This window comes from Ambystoma mexicanum, chromosome 7p (genome assembly GCF_040938575.1).
Source record: "Ambystoma mexicanum isolate Mex_15411 chromosome 7p, UKY_AmexF1_1, whole genome shotgun sequence".
NCBI classification, from domain to species: Eukaryota; Metazoa; Chordata; class Amphibia; order Caudata; family Ambystomatidae; genus Ambystoma; species Ambystoma mexicanum.
The window spans coordinates 752,827,850-752,840,020 of NC_090939.1; the positions used below are offsets into that span (position 1 = coordinate 752,827,850).

Sequence of the window (12,171 nt, forward strand, 5' to 3'; positions counted from 1 at the left end):
TGGTCATATATTCCTCTTTCACTGGTAGACCCTGTGCGCTCTAATATGTGGACCTCAAAAAATAACCTCTGTGTGCTTCTCTGTGTACTTGGCCAGGGATCGCATGCTCTGACTGCTGAACAATTTGCAGTGTCCTTTGCCGTAAACAAAATGTTATCTCAATATTTAAAACGAAGCAGGCTTTTGGGGCCTATTTACTGCGCTTCATTCTACCACAAAGTTTAATTATGCTTACCTCTGCCCCAGGATTTATGGATTTGTTTTATTAAGCTTTTAATTTCACAAATATGAGGAAAGGGCTCCCTCCCCTTTTACAGTGCTACTCTCGCAGCTGAGAAGTGCGTTCCTTAATACTGTGCAAAACTTGCATTTTTATTACACGCCTAGCACTCATTTGTCAGTGGTGGCTGTGAACTTTTAAAGAAGTGGTGCGTAAAGAAGTCCCCAAACTTAAGCAAGCAAACCACCCCAACCCCTACTATAGTGTGTGCAAACATTTGCTGGTGGGTCTCTGTCTTTCGTATCCTCCGGTATGGGAAACCATGGGCATCCGTGGCATATCACTTCTGGTAACTATGATAAGAGGGTACAACGTCCTTTCATCGCGGGACGTTATTTCGCGGGTTATTTTTACTGTGAATTTATCGGGGGAAAAACAATCAAATTTTTTGGGGGGTTAAAAAATGATATATATGGGATGTGGGTTTTTGGTAATAGGTATAAACTGAAAGGGAGTGGGGGTCAGGAGGGGAACCCCCCAAAAAAATGTCTAAAATTTGATGGGTTTTTTCAATAAAAAAAAGTGCAGTTAAAAAACCTGCAAAAAAACATCACGCGATGAAATGACATGGTACCGATAAGAGGCATCGTACAAGTCTGGGGGCAGTCATCGGATAGCACGCCTTTCCTGGTAGTGTGATAGGGGAATTAGGCAGATCTGGGTGACATGGGACATTTCGGGAGGCACTGAGAAACTTTGATGGTAGTAATTTTGGGGGCAATGTAAAGCTAGCTTGCTTTTTTCCTGACACTGTGGAAACTACCACTGTGATGTCCATAACTGGGGAAAACCTCGGGGAGAAAAAACTAGAGCATATATTGTCATTTTCATATAGCAAATATTCTATTATGGGTGCCTTCCAACAATTTTATCAGTTTGCTTTTTCTCTTATAATATTGTAACTGCATCTGTTGACTCGGTAGAGGCATGTGAAAATAAAACGTTTCTATTGTTCTGTGCCAATCACTGGTAGAATTCGGTTTGGTATACATTCTGCCATCCCCATACTTTTGGCAAATCACCGTTTTACCTGTTCCTTTTATTGCCTCAATCAGGTTTTTACCTTCTTGTTCTCTCACATAGCAATGAATGAGGGAAGTTGACATCCAATCTTTCTCCCACCCCCCATTAAAATAAAACAACCACTTTAGCAGCATGTACGGGGAGGCATTTCAGCCTACCTGAGCCAGTGTTGTTGTACCAATGTGCTGTTGCAGGCATAAAGTGCATGCTGCATGTTAGACTGTTTTCATATGGACCCATTCCGGAATGGCACTGTTGAAACTGTTGTGTGCCATGATTTCACTTGTATGCCACCCTTTGAGGAGGGACCTGGAGGCAGCATGCAGAGACGCCTCCCCAGTCACCCGTTAGAGTTACCTTAAATTACAATCCCTCACTGAAAACTCCTATATTTGCTGGAGGAAAATATGTCAAGACAAATAAGTGGATGGGGTATTTGTTAGGCCCAGAACACATGCATGCTGGCAAAGAAAATGAAACGCAAAAGTGTCTGACATCGGCCAAGTCTGCGAATAGGGACCGACGGTCCACAAATCATTTTACAGTGTCCATGCAAGAATCTGGACTGTGTGAGCGGCGCATGCCAGATTGGCAAGCCCTGGCCTGGAGCAAAGACTGGTACTGATGGCAAAAACCAAGAATTGCAAAAAACGCACAGGGAGTGATAATGCAACAATACTCCAAGAACAGAGTGCTTACTCGCTTGCAGGAAGCAGATCGGCTGCCGTGCAAAGATTCTTAATTCCAAGTCCTTTCATCAAGTCTGGTGTTGGGGAGATTTGTCATGTTTATGCTTCATCCCCCTCTCCTAGTGAGACCCCCAGCACTTTTTGCTGGACTTCTGCACTTTTTCTTCAATCATGAATGAGTGGAGCCTTTTCCCACTCATTCATTTTGGTGGGCTCTGTCTTTTGGATCTCTAGTCTTTGTATTCTGCCTGTACTATGGAGTCTGTCTTCTCCATAGCTCTTAAAGGTATCTGTGATTTTACTACTACTGCAGCACGCAGCTCCTTATGGGCAGTGTTGCTGGTGCTGGTAACCCCTAGGGTCCTTGAAAATTCTTGTTCTATATCCTCGAGTAACAGTTAATATAACATAACCAGTGTATTTGTAAAGTGCATGTTCACCCCCAAAGGGGCATCTTGGTGTTAATTTACAGATGTTTATTGTTACCCAACGTAATGGTACTCGTTTTATCGACCTCGGAAGGATGAAGGGCTGAGTGGACCTGCTGGGATTCAAACCTGTGACCATGAGGTCAAACCCAGGCCCATGTAGTGGATGCATTAGTCCACTGTGCCACAGATCCGGCCACGGTTCTTAAGGATTCTCTCCCAAGACACTGGTTTGAGATTGACACACACCACCTTCAGTAGAGTGCCAAAAGGATAGCTAGTATCCCCCTTCTCTCTACTCATGTGACTTTTTAGTCACATAGACAATCATCTAGTTATGTCTGGTGGCAGTGGATGTGTTCTACCAACTATTGTGTAATTTGTATACCACAGGCTATGTCCATAGCCTTGGTAGTGCACCAACTCGGGGCTTCCCTTCTTTTTCTGCCAATACTAGCGTGGTTGTTCTTTGTTGGCACTTCTACCATTCTGGGAGGGGGAGGTCATTGTGGGTTTTGCCTTTGGCTGTAGGTTCCAGAGTATCTGGGCCGCCATGAAGTGGGGGAAGGAGTCTTCCACCTCCCCTGTCCTTTGTCTGCCCTCTGGCAGTGGCTGAATAGGACCAGCTGAGAAAGATTGCAGAGGAGTGTGTGCTGAAACTGTATAAAAGGTGAGGCTTTGTTAGGACGGATTTTCTATACTCTGACCTGTTGGACAAATGTATAGAAGGCCAACCTACATTGTGACCGGGACAACTCTGGGTAGCTATAACCAAACCAGTTCAGGTAGCAGTGACAGGCGGTCTGGGCTAGGTTGTTCTGAGGTGGTGAGCTTGTGAAGGGTCCACAAAGAGGTCTCACAATGGAATACAATTATTTTTTATTGGCCAAACACACTATAGAAAAATGACTACTGGCAAGTAGTTATCATACAACACTATTAAAAATATATACATATATACATGCACTTATTGAAAGGGCATAATATTCAACACAATTTCCTGCAAAGGAAAGGTAAGATTATATCATGCACTTATGGATCCACAGAGAATTATCAGTTGTCCAGCCCTAAGTTGTCTGGGGCTTTTGGGCCGATATTTCAGGTAAAGTTCCACAGAATCTTTGAAGCAGGAACAAATGCAGGTAGGGTCTGTGCGGTCCAGTGAATGGTTCTTATTGTTAGAACACAAGTTAAACTAGCTAACAGAAGTAGCCCCAACTTTCAGAAGTCTTGCCCAAGCGAGTAATGGCAAAGCCAAAAGTGTTAGAATAAAGTTTATTATAAGCCCATTGACTTATAATAGGAGTATAGGGGTAGTTAAGAAGCTCTCTAACTTAAGCCCCCCCCCCCCCCTCCATACTACGATTCTTCCCCAGACTTGGGCTGGACAAAGTAAAAGGATCCGCAGTTGCTTTTCCTGCCAAATGTCGCAGTCCTAGATTTGCAGGGGTTGCAGGTTCTAGCTGATCTCCGGTTGCAAGGACTCTTGAAAGAATAATACAGCAAAACTCGATGCAGGACCCCTCTCGATACTGGACTCTGGTCAGGTTAGCGATTTCAGACGGTGGTCACCGCAGAACTGCGGCGCAAAGGGACTCCTCTGTCGGGGCCAGACTTTGCCTCCTCTCTCTGGTGCCCTTGGTGCTAGGACGCCAAAGATTCGCAGAGGTTAGTCGTAGGGCCAGCTGAGGATCCCCCCCAAGTTCCAGGTCGAAACTCTAAACAGTGATGCCGGCAGCATGGTAGCCTAAAGTTTTACTAAGCAGTAGGACTTTAGGAAAACTCCCCTAACATTGGGCTGCCTTGCTTTGGCCAATGCCCATCAAAATGTCATTCTCCACTGGTCCCCAGTACACAGCGGTCAAACAAGGGGTTTGAAGGTGTAATCGAATGTGATCTATCATGAGTTGAGGGACTTAACGGGAAAATACAGACCCACCAGAATGCTCATTAGTTCCATCAAGTAATCATTGTTTCTATAAAGAGGCAGACACCTTTGAATGCTGATGGATTTAGGATTATAGTGAGAACTAACTTAAACATAAGATGGAAAAATCAACTGGCCAAACATTAGATAGGCCAGCTTTAAGGTAAATGTTTGCTTCAAAAACTGCTAAGAACATGTGCCTAGATACTGGATGGATCCAGACTTTAACAGGATTGCCAGATGGGGGCACTATCCCAACTAGGTGGAAACTGCAAGGTCACCAGTTAAGCTAACAAGCCAGCATTCCAGTTTTAGAATGCAGATATTGAGGTATACATTTGTAACTGAAAGTACTCTACATTGGAGAAAATACCTAAATTTGCGCATACAAGAACCATGAGGACAAGGGGGTTGCATATCTCTCCAAGTGCCAACCTTTTGGCCGTGACTCTTCGAGAGACCATGTACAGAGGTTTGATTGACAAAGACCAAAGGCAAGAACTGAGGCAGAGGCACAAAGAAGTGTACTGTGGCACTCAAAACCTCCCTGTGAGTGACTTGTTAATGAGTGTTCTGGGCAACTCATACTTCGAATAGAGATTGGACTCTGCACATTAGGTCCTCTTATGGAATATAACCTCACTAGATTTCTGTTACTGTCTCACCGTTTAGCCTCTTGTTTTGGTTCCCTACGTCCATAGAACTTTCTCCATCCATTTGTCACCACCCTCTCTTCCCTCACCCTGAAAATAAGACATCGATACAACTTTACTTGTCCTGCGTGTTCAGTGATTGCCATCTGTGACACATGTCAAAACACCAGTTTACCGAGTATGACTCGTACTTTTTATATGTGCACATATGAGAATCTCTTCTGACTATGATTCTATTCCATCTGTTGATTTCTGGACATATTGTTTGAATTCCCCCTCAGTCTCAGTACACATTCCAGTATATAGGGTCTGGCGTCAAATAGCAAAGTTGCTGGCTTTTGGGACTAACCCATTGTAGTTCTCACAAGCATTTTGGCAAAGATTTATAATGCCTATTGGATATAATCTTGTCTAACTAAGTGAAACTTGAATCGAAAAAGCTTACTTACACACAGCGTATTTTGCACATTTATCAGGCATTAATTATTCTCTGTACTGTCTCTTTGTTGTTTATAAATGAACTTCGATTGCTATTATTTTAGTGTTTTAATGTAGATGCATAACTTTTGTACTAAACTTGTTTTATTGTTTTTATACTTTGCTGTAAGATTTTTAATTGGTTTGGATCTTTTATGTTGGGAATTGATTGGAATTGTATTTAAAATGTGTGTTTAGATTCGTATTGTCATTAGTGTATTAATGTTTGTAAAAACTCATTTGACTAATTATAATAAAATAAATAAAAGAATTTATAACTAAGGGGGAGCAGTTTTACAATTTCTTTGTGGGAATTGGGTTGGCAACATTTTAACTGTTGGACTGGTGCAATTACCTTTACTTTGGCATATCTTAAAGAACCATTGTATGTTAAAGAACCACCCTTGGCAGTATTGTGCAACATATTGACATTATTGAGCACTGTGGATTCGCCAGTACTCTCATGCACTTTGGAAATGAAATTGCATATGGTGGGAGCGTTCATATATATTGAAGTATACTGCTACATTGCGTTTATTCTGACGATTCTGACTTGTATTTTATTATCTATCAAAGGAACTAAGAGGCCATATAGCTCTAAACTAGTTTATGGTTGCGTAATATTCAAAGATGCATCCTGGGACTTCCGGTAGGTGACACACAGACCAGGAACACTCAGGATGCAAGTAGGTAGAAAAGGAAACCGTTTTATTGTGTTACAGAAGTAAGATCAGGAGTTGAGCAGGAGAATATAGGTAACCTATTCAGTTCAAGCTCCTATCCTCAAGTCCATCGGACTTCACTGGAATCTGGGGATTCCCAGATTCTACATTCCAATGCACCTTATGATATATATGTTATGTACATTCAGGGTGCCACACAACTCTCTTCTTTCCAAAACAAAATAGACAGGATTTATACCAATAACCCATACAATAGTATTCTGCTTCATGCTCAACCATGACACCTCCCAAAAAGAACAATTGAAAGTTAGGAAAAGAGCAGGAAAGCAACCAACAGAACAAGGAGTGCACACAAAACACAACCTGATTATAAGGTTAACAGCCCGTTGTGCATCACACAAACAAGGAGTGATTATTGTGAATCCTCCTCATTCGCCTAAAGATGTACACAAACGAGGAGCAATTTGTGAAATCACTCTCATTCGCATGCAAGATAGAGACAACTTCTATTGTTATGCACGTAGACGATAAATCACTAACATTCCTTTTCTTCTTTCCAAATGTACCTCTATTCAGTCTCCACTTCCTTTTTTGTATTTGTGCGTAGTAGCTTCCCATATTTGTGCTTGCAACCAACGCTCCAAATCACACACCCTTCGTGCCGGGAATAGAATGGCTTACTGCTCCATTTTAAACTGGTGCATATTATACATTCAACTTTGACTCTTAAGCACAAGCATCCACACCATTGGTTCTAGAATATAACTCTGAATCTTCAATACCCATCTTGTAACAGTATTTACACCGCACGTCTTGCTGCTCAAATGGCATGCTTACAAATGTACCCTAAGCCTAATGCTCAGTGGCAATGGTCTCAACCTTTCTTTAAATACATTTGCCCATAGTCATTTCACATATGCGTAACCCTTGTCACTTTAATGGTTTCCTTATTCAACATGCAACTGATTTTAAAATCTGTTACCATTCCTAGCCATAAAGCATGTGATGTGTGTCACAACAGATTAACCAATCGACAAACGCACACTGTTCTTGCACTCTAATCTCACTTTCATGTCAAACAAAAAAAATGTGTGACTTAAGGTATCTCAACATTTAACTACTAAAAATGATACTTTGGCGCTGTCATAAGTTTTAGCCAACTGTGTATCCAGTGTTGGTCAGGAGCACAATTCTCTCATGTGCACATGCATACAAATATTGCTGTGGTGACATGCTTCTGTGCAGTATGGTGGGCTTAGCATTTGAAGTATTTGAATATCTGATTTTTGAGTTGGCCTTTTTATCCTCTTCTGAAAATTATGCTGCAAGTGGGGGTTGTAGCCAACTGGGCTCACAAGCAGACATGTTTATGTAAAGCTCCAGGCATGGTTCTGCTTTGGGGGCTCCCCTTGCTTCCCCAGGGCCATGCTATGACCCCAATAGTCATATTTCACAGGGGAAATACAGACCGGTTTTGTGAACACACAGACAAAAAAGAAAGCATTCAGGCCAATTACTGATTGTTGAAAACTTGCTTCTGCTTTTATTGATGGCCTTAGTCCAGACTGCAGTGGACAAGGCAATGACTAGATATGCCTGAGTGCACAGGGCTCCTTCTTGGTTTCCTCGCTGGCTACCATTGTATCCCTCTACCAGCTCCAACCTGCAATTACAGCCAGGTCTAACACCGGCCCTTCACCTGAGGACATCATCCCCACAGAAAAAGGATGCATGTGGACGGTCTGCAAGGGTCTGTGCCAAATGGGGAATGTGGAGATTTCTGTGTGGAATGCTTTGTGTGCTTGTGCTCCTGTGAGCCCAGCCCCGACTGGCTGTTCACGTAGCCCAAAAAAGTGCCAATTGGCCAGGCGTCAGTCAATACCCCTGCTGGTAACCCTTAATTAGTTTAAAGCACTTTTGCAAAGACCAAAAGCCATAGTTTTCTGTTCCTGTGATAATGATTGGTGTTTGAGGTCCATAACTGACAACACAACATTTTCAGCATATATTAACAATGAACCAAACACATTGCAGTCATGATTTGTCATTTTATTTTGACTGCCTACACATTGTTGGATTTTGAGGATGAATGACTTTGTGTACATGTTTTACCATCGTTCATGTATTGTATCCTTTTATTGCCAGGTGGAGGTGAAATCTGGTGAGGAAGATGAAGAGGTTGTGTTGAAAGAGCGAACAAAGATGTACAGGTGGGACAGAGATGTCGGCCAGTGGAAGGAGCGTGGCGAAGGAGAAATAAAGATCCTTTTTCATCCAGAAAAGAAATATTACCGTATTCTGATGAGAAGAGACCAAATTCTTAAAGTGTGTGCAAATCATATGCTCTGCAAGTCGATGGACATCCAGCCCTTGACTTCATCAAATAACTCTTTAGTTTGGACAGCTATGGATTATTCTGGTGAGTTGAAGATGTCAATAAAACATCATTTTCCAATTATGTAAAATTGCAACACTATATTTTGTTTACAGGCATTCCCTGTATAAGTTCTGAAGTGTATGGGTTTACTTTCCTGTTAAAAATGTTTATATTACATAGAGTTTGGAGGACTAGGCTGTTTAGACATGACCGGTTCATGTGTAGGGACTGGCCACTCAAATGTGTTTCCGACAGCAGTTTGTTGAAGGCCAACCATGGCCACTTGTGAACAAGTCCATTAATTATGTATTAGCTGGGTGGGGTGAGCAGCCAACCATGTTGCTCTGGAACACTACCAAATCACATGGCATCACCCAGTGTTTAGAACAAGATGTTTGTTGCCATCCCGCGCCCTGCATTTTCTCCTCCAACCAAATCAAAACATACAAAATAAATACGTGACGTCTCCACTGGTCTTGGCTCTCTTCAGTGCTACTTCCTGCGACTATCATCCACCGTGCAAATCAAAATAGAGGTCTTTCAAGAGTTCCCTTTCAAAGTTCCATTGCAGCCATTTTGTTTGTGGTTTTTGTTTGCCCCCCCCCCCACCCCGTAATTTCTTCCCTAAGTGTTAGTGCCAATAATGCTTGGAGAGGAGGGCTACACTGTCTGATCAACTGCCACCCTTAACGAATGCCCTTACTTTGCTCCAGCCTGACAAGTTGGACGGCCCACCTTTACCACCCAGTACAGCCCACCATTCCAGGTAGTAGTGTAAATTACACGCTGGAGTAGAACTTCGGCTGAGACTTCACCTTTGTCTCTGGTTCTCTCTGCCACTTTCTTTTTTTTTTCTTCTTTGGATTAAGATAGAAATAGGATACAAGACCTCTCAATTCAGCAGCTCGTTTTTTCCACGCTGGCCATTTGCAGAGTTTTGTTTTAAATGTATTAATCAAGCAGTCTAATGTTTTCACCTGGTCCCAATGGCAGGGAGAGCACATAGGGGCCACCACTTCCCTCTGAGAAGTTAATTTCCATACATGACACTTACCCAAATTCATGAAGGGTTGTCATTTCAAAGCGATTTCACACAGTTCTAGTTCTTGCACATAAAATATGGTATTGTATATATTCTTGTAATAATAATAGTTTCATAATGGTTTATTCAATCAATATTTCAAATTTAAATCGCAATAAAATGGCGTAAACGTTGATAGCCGACGAGGCAATACGAGATGTTTAAAGCAGTGTCATACTTACAAATAACACACAAAATAATTGTTAGTGGACTGGCCACCAGGGGGCGCACAGGTAACCATGCTCTTTGTGTGAGCACCGCTACTACGGCCCAACAAGTGAATTGTGCCCCCACTTTTGGACCCCCATGCGGACAAAAAGTAGGCGGCCGCTGTGTGAACACCCACCCCCCCTCAGCAGAAGAAATTCTGATGAGAATCAGGGTGAAATTCCCCCTGAAATCGCCATCCGAAAATTACAGCCTGCCAGACACGGACTGGAGAAAACAAAACTGGCCAGGTACACGAGAGCCGACGGATCCTGCTAAACTGAAAAGTCGTCCTTCAGTGCCGTGGACGCCTCGCCAACATGCAACACCCCACTCCGGCTCTGAGTGTTACGCGGACTGAAGAGGATAGTCTGTCAGACAAGGGGACAGAAAAGGTGGGTGAACCCAGCCGCCGAGGCAAGCAACCTTCCGGAGCCCCTGACCTGCTCATCCCAATACTCGCACCGAGATAGCGCCACGGACCCACACACAATTGGACGCCGCACTACCCTGTGTCCCGGGGTGAGCGGCACAAACCACGATACCGGACTGCATTGCATGAGCTGACAGAGCCCCCCCCCCCCCCCCCCCCCCCCCGAGGAAGACCAGAAGAGGAGGCACACGAGACACGTCCAGCACCCCCAAGCGCACTCCTGCCTGTACAGTGGCTGCGACGACCCAGGGCTCTACGTCCTGAAGTGCCCCAGAAACCCAGTAGACACGTGGGCCTCCTGGAGCTCAGACGTCTGTGAGACGGACCTGGATGGCATAGCAGATACTTGTGCGGTGAGTCGCAATATTAAAGCTCACTCACCCTTACGCTCCCACAGCCCCAAGGCATGCGGAGAGGAATAATCATCCCGCGTACTCCCCTGCTAATCACTAGAGCGTTTTGAACACTAAGTAGGAACCCCTACCTGCAGGGACATCATACAAAAACACCTAGCCCTGACCCACCTCACAACACCACTTATGCGGACAGGGGACAGAGCCCCGTGCACACCAAAGGGGCAATCGCATAAATATACAAAACGGGATGAAACAAGAACTGGACGCCCCAACGTCTGCGCGGACAGCTTACACCACCATAAATACCCCAATCCTGCAGCGCAAGTAGAGGACAAACTTGGGAACTCAAGAAACGCTCGACCCCGGGGTTCTATCAGACCCCTGATAACTGTAACCCAGTTCATTGTACACAGCCTCACAATTGGATGGATGTTGGAGGTGCACAGCGACTCCCGCCCTGTGCAGTCCTAGGAGGGAGAATAAAGAGGGGACCCAGCCTAAGTGGTGAAAAGCGCAGCTACCCCCCTTCCTCCTCATTGTGAACAACGTATAGAAGGTATAAGCACACCTAGGGTGAACTCGACAAAAGCCCCAACACTGCTACCTACTCCTGGAATCAATCTGAAGGCATCCTTTCATAATCGGGAAGTTATACGATCTCTTGGTTGGACATTCCTTTTAAACAGTGGTACAGGGATCAACCCAACACACCATATAAGCAATTAAAGAGGGGTGCGTAGAAGCTGGGCACTACACCGCATGCCATGGGGACATTATTAAACCACTGCTGCCCTAGCGCATCGACACTCACAACAGACACCTCGCCAATAGCAACACTGTCGAATTTCTGAAGTGGGCAAAACCAAACGCTCAATTTCTAAGTACTCAGTGAGACTGTCCAATATTCGCTCAAAACCTCTATCAGACCTTTGGACCGCCTTGCCATAATCAGAATCCTTAACCATTACCCCTGTTTTAAACCTATATGGGCGTGAGAGAAAAACTAGCCCCCTTCGCCTACATTCCGACACCACCTCGCTTTGATAACCCCATCTTGGCAGCAATGGACACCACAGGAAATGAATCGGTAGCCACGAAAGGAGACATTGTAGCCCTGCTGGGCGAAATCAAGAACATGGGAGCCAGCATAGGAGGCAAAATAGACAAAATCACATGGACACCCTTGAAGCACAGCTCGAGCATAGGATAACAGACTTGGAACAGCGAGAAGAGGACTTTAAGCTTAAAATGGATGATTTGGAAAACCGGGAAAGATGGAACAATCTGTGCTTTTTTTGGGATTCCGGAACGAGAAGGAGAAACTGAAAGCGATCTCAGGAAAACGCTCCACGACATCCTTAAGGTCCTGGTAGCTTACGATGCGATAGTGGAACCCAAAACAAAGCGGATCCGTAGAGCTGGGTGTCCCCGCGAGGACCAAGATCTGTCCTCGCCCGATTCCATCGCTACCAAGACAAGGCCAGGGTGCTCGTGAAGGCAAGAAGTAGCGAGGCAATTACTCTAGGAGGCGCACAAATATCAATCTACCACGATTTA

General features: G+C 44.2%; 1 protein-coding gene across 1 annotated transcript in view; it reads left to right on the top strand.

The window, feature by feature from the left end:
- LOC138526300 (E3 SUMO-protein ligase RanBP2-like) overlaps window positions 1-12,171 on the top strand; it is a 1,418,318-nt gene that overhangs the window by 1,334,189 nt on the left and 71,958 nt on the right. Inside the window, exon 27 of the mRNA XM_069636875.1 lies at window positions 8,306-8,579. Within this exon, the coding sequence (XP_069492976.1) occupies window positions 8,306-8,579 (274 nt within the window). The remainder of the gene's footprint in view (window positions 1-8,305; window positions 8,580-12,171) is intronic.